Source organism: Pygocentrus nattereri, chromosome 18 (genome assembly GCF_015220715.1).
Source record: "Pygocentrus nattereri isolate fPygNat1 chromosome 18, fPygNat1.pri, whole genome shotgun sequence".
NCBI lineage: Eukaryota > Metazoa > Chordata > Actinopteri > Characiformes > Serrasalmidae > Pygocentrus > Pygocentrus nattereri.
Genome location: NC_051228.1, coordinates 6,527,496 through 6,544,553, shown reverse-complemented (window position 1 = coordinate 6,544,553; position 17,058 = coordinate 6,527,496). Strand labels below are relative to the sequence as shown.

The 17,058-nt window shown below is 40.4% G+C and overlaps 1 protein-coding gene across 1 annotated transcript; it reads left to right on the top strand.

Moving 5' to 3' along the window:
- The first annotated feature begins 1,335 nt into the window (after positions 1-1,335).
- Positions 1,336-15,215, top strand: plekhb1 (pleckstrin homology domain containing B1). Its single transcript, XM_017707703.2, has 6 exons — positions 1,336-1,561; positions 9,625-9,777; positions 11,423-11,525; positions 11,614-11,653; positions 13,319-13,412; positions 14,763-15,215. Exons 1-6 carry the CDS (start codon positions 1,525-1,527, stop codon positions 14,897-14,899), a joined length of 564 nt encoding a protein of 187 aa, XP_017563192.1. The 5' UTR covers positions 1,336-1,524; the 3' UTR covers positions 14,900-15,215.
- Positions 15,216-17,058: the final 1,843 nt, after the last annotated feature.

Below are 17,058 nucleotides of genomic sequence, written 5' to 3'. Positions count from 1 at the left end.
CTCGTACCTTTTCGCACACACAGCTGTGGCTAAAAAAGCTCAACTCCATCCCACGCTTGGCGTCGGGCTGCTGCTACGGCCGGTTACCAAGGCGATGCACCAAGAAAGGGGTCATAGAAGCACCTCAACCCATCTGGAGAATGCTAGCAAGAGACCTTTGGCAAGATTATCAACCGGCATGATGGAGTGGGCTGGAGAGAGTGCTGGAGATTCAGGCTAAAGCCCAGCTCACTGTGGTGTCTAACCTGCTCATGTGATGCTATTTAGTGAGGGTCAGCAGCTTTTTTAATGCCAGTTGTAGGTCAGTTGCCTGAATAAACCACATCGGTCTAAAAATGGCCAGTTGTCAGGAATGACCTGGTGTGGCATGTTGTCAGCTTACTATGTTTAACCTCTTAAACTCCTGGCTGATTACTCAGTGATCTTAAAGGGCCCATATCCTGGAAGACTTTTGGGGTAAAGGTTTGATGTGGTATGGTGTACATTAAGATTAAGTGACCCTTATTAGTCCCACAATGGGAAAATTTCACCTCCACATTTGGCCCATCAGTGCAGTGAAACGCCACATACACACTAGTGAATGCACACACACACACACGCTAGGGGACAGTGAGCACACTTGCCCAGAGCGGTGAGCAGCCTTATCCACAGCGCTCTGTAAAGCACTTTGAGCTGCCACCTGCACGAAAAGTGCTAGATAAATAAAATTGCTATTATTATTAATTATTATTATTATTAAATACAACAAGCATTATGATTATGTTAAATAAAAAGCATTACAAACATCATTAAGCCCTGTAGGGTTCTGCACTGTTGATTAGTCATTGCATCACACCACCAAACAAAGAATATCTCATTTTTCATGACATATAAGGGACACATTCAATAACATAACTACTAGATATTTATTAAAACATTTACTGTCTACTTACATGTACTTGAGTATGTTTAAATGAATACTTTAAGACTTTCACTCAAGTATACTTTGGCTTCCTACTACACTATTAACACTATTAAAATACTATTGTTGTGCTGGCGCAGAAAAACTAGATAAAATATTGTGATTCATATTGAATATGAAAATGCCTTATATTATCGTGATGTTACATTTTTGCCACATCACCCAGTTCGACACACATATGGCATCAGTTATAGCCATTAGCATCTTAACTGGTGGCATCTGTTTACACAACCCAAGCACGACACATAAAGAGAAAGCAAGGCGGAATATTCCAGAGATCAGTAGTGAGGGACAGGGCAGCGAACGAGGCATGTAATCCCAGATTACTGTCAGGTTCACCTCCTCCCTGGCCCGAGGATTAGAGCCAGCATATAAACACACACGCATACAAACTCAGACATACACACTGAAGTCCCTCCACACTTGAACTGAGTCATAGTCAAGAAGTGCGATCGTCCAGCTAGCCCAAAAAGACTGAAGGCCACCCTCCACTGCAGACCGAGTGGGAATATTTGGGAATATCTGGGATTGGCTGGAAACTCAAGGCAGACTGAACTGGACTCATGGCCCTGCTGAAGTCTGGCTGGCTCTGGCGTCAGTGTGAGTAGCTTGGCTAAGCTTTCCTACCAAAGGAAGGAAGAAAGGAAAACATATTAATCAGCAATATTTTACACTGTTGTATAATTAAGCCAATAATTAGCCCTTTTACAAGTACCAGAACTTCTCCTATTATAAAACTGGACATGGTCAGCAATTCAATGGTAATCAGTCCAGTATACACTTTAAAAAGGTGGCTCTTCAAAGTAAAGGGAATGGTTCTTTTTAGAACCCTGAGCTCTATATACACACTCAAGAATTATGGTTCTTCAAGAGTCCTTTAGTAAAGCAAATGGTTCATAGAACCATGAACACTTAAAGAACCCTTGGCGTGATGAAAGGGTATTTTTCATCATTAAATGGTTCTTCAGACTGATGGAGAAAGTGTTTTTTTAATATGATTCTATATAAAACCTTTTGAAAAGGGTTCTATTAAAGCACCAACAAGGTTTCATATAGAGGAACCCTTTTAGGTGCTACATGGAATCCTTTTAAAAAAAATATACAAAACAATCTACAACACATTGTCCATCACTCTGAAGAACCATTTAACAATGAAAAGAACCCTTTAATCGTGCCAAAGGTTCTTTGAGTGTTCACATTGTCTTTAACAAGAAACTCTTGAAGAACCACCATTTAAGAGTGTAGAGCCATTTCCTGCGTAACTTGTTATTTACGTGGTGAAACGGTTCTTCAGATTGACGGACAATGTGTTTTGTGTGGTTCTAAAGAGAATCTGTTTGAAAATGGGTCTCTATAGCGCCAGAAAAGGGTTCTTCTATTGTTACAGGCTTGACAATGCAACAATAGCAGAACCCTTTCTGGTGCTAGAGTGGGCCATTTTCAAAAAGGTTCTATGGCTACAGAATCTGATTCTGAAAGGTTCTGTACATCATCTGACGAACCATTTCACCAAGCACAAATGGTCTAATTAGAACCACTCTCTTCACAAAAGAACCCTTGTTTTTTTTTAAATGTGTCCTGAAGGTTCCAGTTTGATGTTTTTGGTACCTTTTTCGCGATTAGCACCAACAGGACCTAATCTTACTCGACGTCACCAAGTCACCAAGCACTTTTACATCATCGATAAGTGCACCAGAACGTAAAGTAGCATGGTTTGTTGATGTATCGACCGATATTTTAAAAATCATTCACTTGCGAAGAGTTCGCTATGGTGACCAAAGCTAGTTAGCTAGCTCGAAAGCTAACGCTATTAGCATTTTTGCTAATCTCCACACAGCTTTCTTTGACTCTTCAGCTGGTTCTGTGTGAACTTGGATGTCCTTTGCAGCTGCCACGACAGTTCCAGTTGCCTCTCAAGCTGGTAGAACATAGACCTCAAACTAGAACTGTTCTGTTGATTCCAATTTGGGTGAGATTTTTAGGAGAAACATTCTTAGTTTAGCAATAAAAGATACGCCTTAAAGGGTATATCCTCCCATTTTTTCTAACTTTCTCAATAATTCAGCCCTTGAGGTGTAAAAGGAATCATTCAGAGCGGTTTGATGTGAAATGGTTCACTGCAGAGAAACTTTCAGACTCAGATTTCTTTACAGTGGTGGTGATAGGAACCAGGGGTCACACTCTCTACAGCACAAATATTGTTGTTTTATTTGCCATCCAAAACCACCAGTAAACCTATGTGTGCTGAGTTTTATATGTAATGTTAATGATGGTGAAATAGTGGTACATCTGAAAAAAAACACATTTTCTTCGGGGGGACTATTTTGCCTTACAAAGCACCGCATGTACCCTTCCACCGTGAATGGATTGAAATAAACAAACATTTTAAGTCAGAACTTTATTAAAAAAAACTATCAAAACAATGTGTCAGAGATCAGGCAGCATACATCCAACCATTTCATGTAATAACTTTCTTTGAGGGAGTTTTCAGAGATGTTAAACTCTCCAGACGTCTGGTTCCCATCACCATCACTGTGAACGATTCCGACTAGTTTCCCTAGAATGGAGCGTTTCACACCAAACCGCTCTGAATGACATCTCAACCCTTTAATTATGTCGAATTTTTGAAAAGTCATAGCCCTTTAAGGTTAATAACTGTACTCATCTGTGATTTAAGGGGTTAATTAGTATTATAAGGCATTCATGGTCATTTTTCAGTAATACGGTTCAGGTCAAAGGTTTGAATAACCAGTCCGAACAGACAAATCTCTCGGGACACATCGTGGTTAATGTCCCAGCAGGTAGACAGTAAGCGATGAGATAAAGAAGCTATTAATAGTGAATGACTAAGCAGGTTGGTTGGTGCTGTAATGTTGTTAGTAGACAGAGAACCTGAAACCTTGGGATCTTTCAACTACAGGAAGAGTTCCCTGTTAATGCTGTCTTCACGTAAATGCTGTAAACACAAATCCAAATATAATAATCAGAATCAGAATCCTTTATTGATCCCAGAGGGAAACTGCAGTTGTTACAGTTGCAACCATTTATGTAAAAGAATAAACACTTTAATAATTTAAAACAACGAGAAGGAGAAATTTGCATTATGTACATGAGATTTAAGTTCTTATGAATACAGTAAAGTGGTGGTGACTGTGATAATAAATATTAAACATCTAGTATAAGGCAGTTCAAATGATTGTACCTCTGAGTTATTGCACATAATTATTATTATTACACATATGAACAGTTTGGTATTGAGTTTTGCACAGATGACCCACTCTTTGTGAATCACACACTGAGGGAGGAGTTATACAGTTTGATGGCCACAGGTAAGAATGACCTCCTGTGGTGCTCTGTGGTCATTTCGGTTGAATGAGTCTTGCACTGAATGAGCTCCTGTGTCTCATCAACGTGTCGTAGAGTGATATTAGTTATTAAAATACTGTCGATATTTCATTATGTTGTAATGTTTTTCTCACTTGATTTAGTACATAAAGCCTTGGTTCGAACCTTGACTGTTAAAACTAGGCCTTCAGTTCATGACAGAAATATCAATATTCAGTGAAAAAAGAGGAAAAAAACAACGCTACAATAATGCAAATTTTTGCTAGCGCCCCTGTGGGTATTCTAGTGGTTGCCTATGCTAGTGCTATGCAAATGTTGATTCACATTACAGCATTTGAAGCTTGTAAAAAACAATCCAAGTTTTATAGGAAGTTTTTATATTATAGTAATATATCACTGTTGTCAGAACGAAACCTGGCATCTCCATTTTTGTCGTTTTTCAGTTTTTGATATAATTTGAAAATGCTTGTTGCCCTTTACATTGTACATGAATTTCATGAAGAATAGACCAAAAGAAACGGCCCAAAATGGCTTGGAAAGACATCTGGTTCCATTGACTTACATTAAAAGTAAAGCATGTTTTTTCCTTCTCCTGTAAAGTTAGCATTTTGTTTTCCCATTAAAAACAATTACCTGAAATGTATAGGTCTGACTACCGCTCACACTCACAGTCAGTGATGTATCTAGAACCTCAATAGGCCTAGAGTGGCACCTTTCTCACAAAAATCAATCCCACACATTAGAAATCAGAATTGTGATCGTTTATTATAAAGGTTATTGTAAACTTTTGGTTTCTAATTATGTTTGTAGTTAATCTTGTGCGTTAGGCCTTCAGTTCAGCTCCTGAAGCCCTAACCAATGATGGAGCTTGTTCAGCTGTATCTACTTAGATTTCACAGGGAAAAAAAAACGCTGATTGGGCAATTTTTGGGGTCAGTTCAAGAATGTAACCCTTTAGTTTCTGACCAAATTTGAAAAATGAAAAAACTATACATATAAGCACCTTAAATACAAACAAAGATGATGATTATCAGAGAAAAGAGCTACAATGACAGGCATGCGTGTGTGTGTTTTATTTCACAGAAGTCAATAGGCCAGATAATCCCCCACAGATTCATTCAAAGTGAAAAGTTTGAACACCCCTGGTCAAATTACATGTTTTGTTGATTTTCTAAGTGAAAATAAGTGAACACAGCTTTTACAAAGAACACGCTTATGCACATTTTAATGCAATGTTACTGTTTCTACGCCGAATTTAACACATTGAAAAAAAAAACACAAAATGTGGCTTGTGCAAAAGTTATGGCACATTTTATATTTTAGGTTTGATTGTTTTCCAGTGTGATAAACTCAGCAAATAAATAGAAATTGTGCACTAAAATGTGCAAAAAGTGCATTGTTTAAGTGTTTTCTTTGCAGAGGATGTGTTCACTTATTTTCACTCAGAAATTCAAAAGAACATGTCATTGGACAAGGGGTGGTCAAACTTTTGCATAGAATTGTATATGCTGAAAAAAGGGGCATTAAATCAAAGTATACATTGATATACAACTGAAAATGAGTTGTTTACATATTTATGTGTTTTCTACAACATAGTTCACTTATTCTTGTTGGCAATGTGTATTTTATTCATGTGGAAATTATGTCCAACAAAGTTAATTCAGTGCACCACTTTTTTCAGTGTATAAAATCATCTGTATCAAACAAGGTCTACACTACAGTCTTCAAGATTCAAGAAGTCTTCAAGAAGACTACAAAAAAGGTGTCCAGAGACTAACAATTGTATTAAAATGAAGAATTCAGTGCACGCTATGAACATTACTGAGTAAAGACTGCGTTCTACTTCTTTTCATTTTACCGGCTGTGTTTTAAAGCAACACATTAACCTCTTATGCTCGTGGGCATATTTATTTTTTTCCATCTGAATTTATATGACCAAATCATAAGGCAAATTATTCAGTAACTGCATGAAATAAATGTACATTTTTTATTTTATTCATTTTTTTTAACGTTCCCTTCAAATGAACAGAAAATGTGTTCTATGATCATAAACATATCACTATATGCTTACAGTTTACTGCTGAAAGCCAAAAAACTTTGTATTATTTTATAAAAGTAATTTTTCCAGAGCAGATCACTGAAGAGACGCCATCTGTTTATAGTTTAGAGCCCAGATTTGGGGAAAAACGGGTCGACTTTCAATAGAAAAACAAAGCTTCTTTTATTATAAGGGTTTAAAATGACATCACTGTCTATTAGACTGGAGAGAAGAGCTACAGCCTCACACGACGCCCAGCTTCTGAATGGAGCTTATGAAATATGAACGTTGTGAAGAACATGACGAAGTGTGTTTTGGAACCAAGAAGTTTAAGAGGTTAATCAAAGGGTACAAATATGACTTGCTAATGTTTTACATAAAAAGAGCCATAGACTTCTCTGGAAGGCCTGACATTTGTGTTATGAAACTCCAAAATAATCCCCTTAGGTGACAATGCTGGCTAATCAGCCGCTGCAGTTCATGGCCATGCTGACCCAGATGAATTGCTTCAAAACGGCTGTGAGAAACTGCTACAGTAAATGTATGTACACTATATGTCCATAAGTATCCAGTCAGCACATATGATTAGTGAATTCAGGTGCACCCATTACTGACACAAGTGCTAATCATGGACCAATAGAATGAGACAATCTGGAGCAGCTGCACATGAGCAGCAAGGTCACCATGCTCAATGCCAAGTGTCTGCTGGAGGGGTATAATGCCCCTCAGCACTGGGCTGTGGAGCAGTGAAACTGTTCTCTGGATGAAACTCCATCCAGTGGCTTTGGGATGAGTTGGAGTGAATGTTGGCCTTTCTTGTTTCACTTTTGTGGTAAAAATGTATTTTATTACATTACAATTTTGGGCCCAAAACCACCAGTAAATCTCTATGTTTCTTCTTAGTTATTATATGTAATGTTGCTGGTGGGGAAAAATGTGGTAAACCTGAAAAATAATTTTTTCTGGTATTGCTTCACCGCACAATGCCCTGCATGTAGCCCTCCTCCATGAAAGGATTTGACCTTTGAGAATGATATTTTAGGCCAAAACCTCAAATAAAACAAACAAATAACAACGTCTCGGGCATCAGGCAGCATATTCAGAATGATTTAATATAAACCCTTTCTGTAAGGGAGCTTTTAGAGGCATTAAACTCTTCAGATGTCTGGTTCCTATCACCACCATTGTGAACTGTTCTGACAGAATGGAGCATTTCAAGTCAAAGCACTGTACAGAAATGTAGAAAAATCAGGGATATTCCCTTTTAGTGTGGGTTTACTAATGTATCGCAAACATTTTTAGTTCAAGCTGCCCTGAACATCTTCTACAGAGCAGCTTCAGGCATGAAATATGAATAATGGGTTAATAATGCAGAGGTATTTGGAAAGTTGCCCTCCTGGGGCCTTCCACATACAGCCTTGTTTTCCCAGTCTAAAGCATTTTACAGCCTCGTCCCTTTATTACAGGAACAGTTCAGCGAAAAGGCAAATGTACTTGTTTCTAGTTACCCCAATTCCCAAAACATGTTTGGCGTCTTTTGCACTGGAGCTACGAAGCTAATACTGCTTAGTTAGCATTGTACAGACCTCATGCTAAATCGTCACACCTTACCTCAAACTTTGTCTATGTGACTACATCTTTCTTTAAGGGAATGGTTTGATAAACAAGTCATATACTTCACATTTTCCTCTTATCCCAGAGGGAGTCAATCAGCCAAGGCGTGTTTGGGGTCCAAATTGAGCTTCTTTAGTTTGGAGCTGGAACACCAAGGCTAACATTGCTAACAAACACTGGAACGCAACAGTCACAATCAATAGCTCAAATCGCTTCTGTGAAAAAACATCACCAAAACGTCTCTCAGCCCACTTAAACCTCATCCAGGTCTTTATCCAGGTAGTGCGGACTTGTTGATCTGATTTAGGACTCAGTACGACTTACTGTAAGTTATACAGATGAATACAAACAGGCAGACAACAGGGTCTGTTTTCACAAACCACCTCAGGAGCTGGAGTGCTGATCTAAAATGGAGAAATGTGACCTGAGATCAGTCCTGCTTTGTGAGTACAAGACCTGGTGTTATTCGCATTGGCTGTATTTTTATAGCTCACAGTGAGGCCCACTCCCATTTCTCATTTTTACCCCTACCCCTTGTTTTTGAGTGTCACCTTCCCCCTGAGTTACAGGGCAGTGGTGAAAACTTCCCCGACGAAATGGGACCCACAAACAAAGAAGAGCATCACTTCATTAACAGCTACCAGCGCTGCTCTGTGGGCGACCCTGCCCGTCTGCAGAGACAGCAGAGGAGGGGAAAGTTCAGCTCCTCACTGCTGGGCTTTAGATACATTTAGGGATCATACGCCTTAAAAGAGTGGGGCAATTATTTATTATCACCCACCCCTAATTCTTCAATGATAAGCAGCTGAAGTCAGCGATTCGCCAGCTTCTTTTGCCGTTCCACCTTAAATGGAGCAGCAGTTGCATTCTGGCGCTTTAGGCATCAGAACTGCTGGACTATTTAAGGTGGAACGGGAAATTTAGCTAGCTAGCTGCTGAGACATCAGCATACTGTTTTTTTTTATGCTTGTTATGAAGAAAAGAGCCATAATACATTGAAACGACATTAAACTAAGACAATACGATGGTTATCATAACTTTTGACAGAGAAAATACATTTGTGGGGTTTTTTGGTCGTTTGTGCAGCCATCTCGCTGATTTTTCTATTTTTTTAATAACACTCTGTTTATACTGTGCCACTGAAAAACCTCCGGGCCATGCAGCCCTAACACTTCACCCTGTCCCTCTATCTCCACAAAAATCAGGACACCCTACTCCCTAGGTGTGAACGCATAAAACGGAGGAGTAGGGCTAAGTGGTAGAGGCAAGAGGTGAGATGGTACTGGGGCCTAAGTCCTACTGCGCTCTAAAACCACATCGACAAGTCTTAATGTCCTTAACGAAGACCTGAGAGGGTTGAGAGAAGTTTTTGGCGATGTGCTTTTACATAAACACTTTAGGCTATTTGGGTGACTACTGAGTACAATGATTGTCAGCGACATTAGCTGTGCTGTTCCAGTTCTAACCTATAGAGTAGAAATGGAGTAGAATTTGGGCTGCAAACATGTTTTGGCTGATTGATTACATACAGGGTAAGTGGAAATTTGAGTACATTTGAATTTGAAGCTATTTCTTTAAGTAGAGAGTATTCACTTCACGGATGGGTTAAGTGTGGAGGTGGAATTTCCCCGGTTGTGGGATTAAAAAAGTATCACTTAACTTACAGCCTCCGTCCTGAAGCGCTGGAAGCTGAACTGGTGTGATCTGTGGATAGACGGCAGTCTGGTGTTCTACAAGACCGATTCCAGGAAGGACTATGAGATGAGAGTGAGTCTGAAGAGCACATGTGTGAATGTGAAGTATGGCCTGGAATGTGCAGGTGAGCAGTTTTACAGATTGCTGTACAAAAAGTGGTTGTGGATTTATAAACTTCACATTATATATTATAAGAATCTTTCTTTTGAGAGGAAGAACTTGTGAAATATGGAAAAATGGTAAAACCTTGGTAAAAAAAATCGGAACAAAACCTTGTTTTTCCATTTTTGACGTTTTTCACGATTTGTATGATTCATTTATTATGCCTATATGTCCAATATTTGATACTTACACATACATACACTACACGTATGCACATATATTCTGAAATATATGCCTGACTCTTTATGACATTACATGTGCATATGTGGCCATATGTCAGATTTCCATACGGGCATACATTATGGATTATTTTAAACGAATGGTTTGCCAAAATATACTCAATTTTTCATTTAGCCCAGAATTATTGGACCTGCTAAGACATGTTTGTTGTCCAAATTTTGCTTCTTTAGTTTAGTGTTAGAGCTACAAGGATAACATTGCTAATAAACACTACACTCTTAAAAAGGAGGACTTTTCTAGGGTTCTTTAGTGAAGAAAACGGTTCTATGTAGGTCCATGTAAAGTAAACTGGGACAAAATGAATATCTTCACAGGCTCTCCATGTACCCCGCTGAAAAAAACATCACTAAGCTGGTTTATACTGGTCTGGTGCGGGTTTAGCTGGCCACTCAGCATGGTCACACTGGTTGACCGGAACACCAGCATCCAAACGTATTGATTATAGTTTGTTTATCTTTAAATTCCATTAAAGATCAATTTTTATGTAGTGACCTTTTGCTTTCAGCGTAAATAAACAGTGCTTTAGGCTAAATGTGATTCATTTTCTGAAGTAATAAAACCACAAAAGGATTTTTGGCACGGTTGAACAGTTTGGGAGAAGAAAGCTTTAATAAGAACGTTTACATTTCGTGCAGAAAACTTTATAAAGGTTCTTCACACTCACATGGCTTATTTAAAAACAATGAAGAGAGGACAGAAAATTATAAAAGTAATATCAATTAAAAGCTAATGTGGCTCTTCTATAATGGGGTTGGTTAGTGTAGTGGTTAACACCTCTGCCTTCTATGCTGTAGACTGGGGTTCAATCCCCCACCTGGGTAAGCACCCTACACTATACCAATAAGGGTCCTTAGGCAAGACTCCTAACACCACCTTTGCCTACCTGTGTAAAATGATCAAATTGTAAGTCGCTCTGGATAAGAGCGTCAGCCCAATGCCATAAATGTAAATGTAATATCACTCCAAATAACCTTTATGGCATTTTAAAGGGAGAATTTTACAGATTTTTCAGAATCTCTGCCTAATTCAATCATTAAACAAAGCCATTCAGAGTGGTTGGATGTGAAAAGCTTCCTTCTCGAGAAACTTTGAGTATTTAATTACCAAAATGACCAGCAAACCTGCCTGTGTCTTGTGACTCTGTATACGTAATATTGAAAATGATCAAATGCTGCAAAATCTAAATAAAAAAGTTTTCTTTGTGAACTGTTGCACTGCAGTGCCGTCCATGTACAGGGCTCTTAAAAGAACTCTTTTATTTTTAAGAACATGCCCAAGGCTTGTGGCTACTCACATGACCAGTGACTGAAAGTTTACTAGTCAGATGACCAATAGACGCTCTGGTGCTCTGTATCGGTTTAAAACAGGCGTGTCTCCGCCGGAGAGCCACCCCAGGGAGAACCTGCTGGTGGTGTATCTGAAGGACGGCTCCACCGTGCTACTGTGCGCCAACAGTGAGGACGAGGCCCTGTGAGTGCACCTCTCCACTCCACACCTCCACATTCACTCACTTTCAGCTCTTCTGCTCACTCACTCTGCTTTCTGTTTTCCCGTGCAGGGCTTGGAAGCTCACCATCATGGAGGCGCGACGGAATCCTGTAAGTTTCAGTTCGCCTGGTCGCTGAGAATGACCAGTATGCAAAAGTGATATCTCCATCCTATGGCCAGAAAAAAAGACGGGCCTTACAGAACATTCAAACCGTCCCGTTCAGCCTAATGAGACACTAGCGGGAAAGGAATCTGGTTGAACTAGCTGGAACCATATCTGTGCAAGAGTTTGAGGGTCATTCTACGGAAACGTCCACTTTTCAATCTGTCCATAGGTGTCACTGGTGTTACTGACGGTCAGTGGTGTTACACATGAGGAAGGTCACACCGGAGACATTTTTTTAAAAATGAAAAATGCCTTTTACAAAACGTCTGCCACAGAGCATCAGACCACATGCTGTCAGTCACGGAAAATCCGCTGAAATATGTCATTTAATCCGTTTTTTCACAATTATCTAAGAACAACGGCGGTCACACCAGTGACGTCAGCTAAAAGCTTCATATGAAATCATGAGCTGAATGAGTAAATCTCTGATGCCTGAAAGACACAGTGGACTCACCGTGTGCTTTTCATCATAGATCCTCAGAAAACGGGTAAAAGCAAGTCAAGTGATGTCATCAGCGTGACTTTTATTTCAAAATAAGAGATTTTTTGTTACATAGTAACACCAGTGACACGACTCCTGGGGACATCTTTCATTATATGTTGTACAGTATTTATTCTGGCCCACAGATTTCATGAGATTTTTTAATATGGCCCTTTTACTGGTTGAGTTTCAAACCCCTGCCCTAAAGTAACTTTAGCTAACTTAACTAATATCTTCACTAATGTAACTCTAACTTAGCTAAAATGTTAATTAACCTTGCTAACCCTAACTAGCTACAATGGTAACTAACCTAACCCAAACATATCTCCAACTAAATGAGCTAAAATATTAGATAACCTTGCTTGCAACATTAAAACAGCTGGAGCTGCTGCTTAGTCTTATCAATAATGTCAATTACCCAAAAACTACAGTAGCAGTGTAACCTTTCACATGCATACAAAATGAAAGAAATATATATACACACATATATAAAGTTAGACATCCGCATTCAACCCACCCGTGCAGTGAAACACCCTCATACATGTACACTAGTGAACACACACACACACTAGGGGGCAGTGAGCACACTAGCCCGGAGTGGTGGGCAGCCCTATCCAAGGCGCCTGGGGAGCAGTTAGGGGTTAGGTGGTTTGCACAAGAGCACTTCAGTCATGTCCTGTCAGCTCAGGGGACTGGACCAGCGACCTTAAAGTTACAGGGCTGGCTCCCGCCCACACCTGCTCCACGCAAAGCAATCCCAAGCTACACCCTCACAACCTCACGACCCTGAAAGCATGCATTTGTGGGCAGTGTCAGAGTTCTGTGTGAGAGCGCATAGATGGAGTCCATCATAGTCTGGCAGCTTTCCTACTCAAACACAGCTTATAAACTCACTGCTAAGTTAATTCAGGTGTGGTTGAGCAGGGACTGTGCTGGACTAGTGGCCTCCAGGAGTAAATCTGGACACCCTTGGCTCAGAAGAATGACAGACTCAGATAACGGAACGTTATGAAGGTTGTGTCACCGGAGTGGCATCATGTTCTTCATGGATCACAACTAAAACGCCAGTGGATATTTTCATAAATGATGTCATACTTGACACTTCAAACTCTGCCCTCTTCCCTCCAGGTCTTCATTTATGATCCCTACGATGACACCTACCAGTCTGTTCCTGTTGACGGTCACAATGCGGTGTACATCACACCAGGAGGCAGCAGTGGAGGTAATGATAAGGCCAAAGTCAGGGTGATTTATTACCCTCTGGACTTCTTCAACACGGCCTGCTTTACATCACAGTTTTATGTGTCTCTCTTCCAGAGAAAAATCTAATTGATTGTATTTGTCCCCTCACACCAAATACAGTCAACATACCAAGACATGTTTGGTGTCCAAAGTGGAGCCACAAAGCTAATACAGCTAACAATTAAGGGAAGCATATCGCTGCTGTCGGAACAAAACCTCCTGTCTCCATTTTTGTCATTTTTCCATTTTTGACATAAATTGAAAGTACCCATGATCCTATATATTGTGTGTAAATTCCATGATGAATGGACCAATAGAAATGGCCTAAAATTACTTGGAAAAAAGTCTGGTTCCATTGGCTTACATTAAAAGTCAAGTAGGTTTTTACCTTCTCCTGTAAAGTTACAATTTTGGAGATACAAGGTTTTGTTCCGACAACAGCAATATGACCACCAATTAGCACCATGCCAATTAGACCATTAGTAGGAGATATTTCTGAGGAGTTTCCACTGGAGGTCAAGAAAATATCAAAAGATACTGAGAAAATGTATTCCAAGGCACTATGCAAGACCTGGTAGACCACCAAAGAATTGTCAATGATTTATAAATAAATATATGTCTTGCCTTTTTATAGTAGGTAGATCATTTTGACTTAGTCATTAGATGAGTAGCTCGCATGCTGAAAAAGCACCCCTGCTCTATTTGATAGAGTGAGGAGCTCAGAGTAGAGCCGCTACTCCTCTGCATTGACAGGAGGCAGCTGAGGTGGTTCGGGCATCTGATCCGGATGCCACCTGGGCGCCTCCCGGTGGGGGCATACCAGGCACGGCCTACTGGGACAAGACCCCAGGGTCATCCTAGGACCCACTGGAGGGATTATGTCTCCAAGTTGGCCTGGGAGCATCTTGGGGTCCCCGGGAATGAGCTGGAGGAAGTTTTGGGGGACAGGGTCATCTGGGATTCTCTGCTCTCTCAACTGCTCCCACGACCCTGTCTGGACTAGCGGTTAACGATGATGATGATGATAAATGACTTATTCACCGAACTGTACAATGCATTGCTAAAAACAGCAGCTAAAACCTGAATTGCGTCCATGTTTCTGTCTATTTTTATCCATAACACCACATCATACGGCATCAGAAACCACATGAGCAAGACTAGAGATTACTCAGCGGCTCAGCATGGTGGTCAGTGTGGTAGTCAAGAAGTACACTTTGCAGATAAAACATGTCTTGGCTGATTAGCTACATTTGGGACGAGGGGGACGATCATGTCAATTTGTTTCCTTTAACAATTCAGCAGTCCCTGACTGGCTTGCACACTCTTTCAGGTACCCACCATGTATGGGTGCACAGGGAACGGTATGACGATGGAATTGGTGAGCAGATAGCACTTGGGCTGCTGGCCGGCATGGCTGCGGGGGCCGCGCTGCGCTCTTTCCTATGGATGCCTTTCTGGTTCTGCTGACAAACTCACCAGCATCAAGATGGCCACTGGAATCTTCAGCTACAGCCAGATGCTGAGAGGCTGCGCTAGAGAGAGCCGTGGCTCCACCAACCTACTTCTGTAGGCCTCAGTCGTCCTATAACGCTATTACTGTGCATACTAACAAAATAAACACACTAGGGTCAGTTAAAGGGTTTAGGAGAATGGTAGGTTGGTAGATGGACTAAACTACAATGAGTTCAAGATTGCAGCCATCACTTGGAGAAGATCAAAACATTCTTTTATGTTGTGTTATATATTTCGTTGGCTATGCATAATAAAAATACCTCAGATCTCAGATCTACTTGCGGAAGATTATGACCAGCAGATGGGTTGTATATAATGTGGGACTTAAAGGGGATTTACTCCGTGCATAATTCAGTGATTGAGATGTAAACAGAGTCATACAGATGGGTTTGGTGTGAAATGGTGCACTGTAGAGAAACTTAGAGACTCAGACGTCTTTACAGTGGTGCTGATAGGAACCAGAGGTCACAACATCTACAACACCAGCCACTTTATTTACTATCCAAAACCACCAGTGAACCTACAAATGTACCAGGTTTTTCTGGAGACTGTTTATTGACCATTATTAGTCCAACAACCGGGAAAGTTCACCTCCACGTTAACCTGTACAGTGACACACCACATACAGCTTAGTGAGCACACTTGCCTGGAGCAGTGGGCAGCCCTATCCACAGTGCCCAGGGAGCGGTAGGGGGTTAGGTGTCTTGCTCAAGGGCACTTCAGTCACATACTGTTGGCTCAGGGGATCAAACCGGCAACCTTCCGATCATAGGGCTGGTGCCCTGATCTCCAGCCCATGACTGCCCAATCTGCAGCACAGTCTTAGGGAAAAGGGTTCTATATAGTACCAAAAAAAAGGTTCTCTGGCTTGTAACAATAGTGGTGCTATACAGAACCCTTTTCAAAAAGTTTCGATACAGAACCAACTACAGCACATCTGAAGAACACTTTCACGATGCAAAGAACCCTTTAATCATGCAAAAGGTTCCTTGAGTGTTCATGGTTTTATGTAGAACCATTTTGTTTTACTAAAGAACCTTTGAAGAACCATCTTTTTAAGAGTGCATATATCCTTCTGAAGTTGATGCCTGAACTGCATTCCAAAAAAGTTAGAGGCACTTTGAAACTATACTCTTAAAAAAGGTGGTTCCTTGAGGGTTCATTAGTAAAGAAAATGGTTCTATAAGGAACCATGAACACTCAAAGAACCCTTTGCGTCATTAAAGGGTTCTTGGCATCATGAAAAAGTTCTTCAGATTGATGGAGAGCGTGATATAGATAGTTCTACATAGAAACTGTTTGAAAAGGGTTCTAGGTATCACCCAGTAGAAGAATGCTTTTGGGTGCTATTTAGGACCATTTTCAGAAATGTTCTGAATAGAAGTATCTACAGCACATTCTGAAGAACCCTTTCATGATGCGAAGAACGCTTTAATCATGCAAAGAGTCTTTGAGTGTTCATGGTTCCTTATAGCGCGTTTTAATGGCACTCCACATACTGTCCCATCTTTATTTGCATAGAATTCTGTTGCCTTGAGAGACGTTTAACCTCTTCAGACGTCTGGTTCCTATCACCACCACTGTCGACAAGTCTGCATTTCACATCAAACCACACTGAATGACTTTGGTGACCCTTTAATGATGTAATTATGTAGAAATCTATGAAATATCTGCAGAATGTCCTTCAAATATATGGTTTGGCTTGGCTTGGATGACAATGACATAAAGCTAACTGATGGCTACAGGCTCAGCAACACTAGCTTGTATGGTGGAGCGCTCCCTTTAAGAACCAGTTTGGCCCTTTTTTCCCCCAAACCCATGTTTTCAGTTCGAATCTGTAATGTTGTGAATGTGCTTTAATTTATGCCTGAGGTTTGTGGCTTTTCACATGACCAGTGACCGCAAGACAGATGCTCTGTAAAAAGTATTGTAGACAAGCTAAAACTTAGCACTTTGCTGTGAACAATAATGTAATAACATACTCTGCCACCAGAGGGCAGCAACCACTAGACTATGCAGCTATACAAAATAAAGAAGCTTATTTGCTGAGGTCATTTTTGGGCTTCTGCTTGGTCATTTTATAAGCTGAACTCAAAATTAAGGTGAATACTGCA

Excerpts from the sequence above, each read along its gene's own strand:
- plekhb1 (XM_017707703.2), top strand. The coding sequence starts at position 1,525 with ATGGCCCTGCTGAAGTCTGGCTGGCTCTGGCGTCAGT. Across the intron at positions 11,654-13,318 it reads TGGAGGCGCGACGGAATCCT|GTCTTCATTTATGATCCCTA; the intron begins GTAAGTTTCAGT and ends TCTTCCCTCCAG. Across the intron at positions 13,413-14,762 it reads ACCAGGAGGCAGCAGTGGAG|GTACCCACCATGTATGGGTG; the intron begins GTAATGATAAGG and ends ACACTCTTTCAG.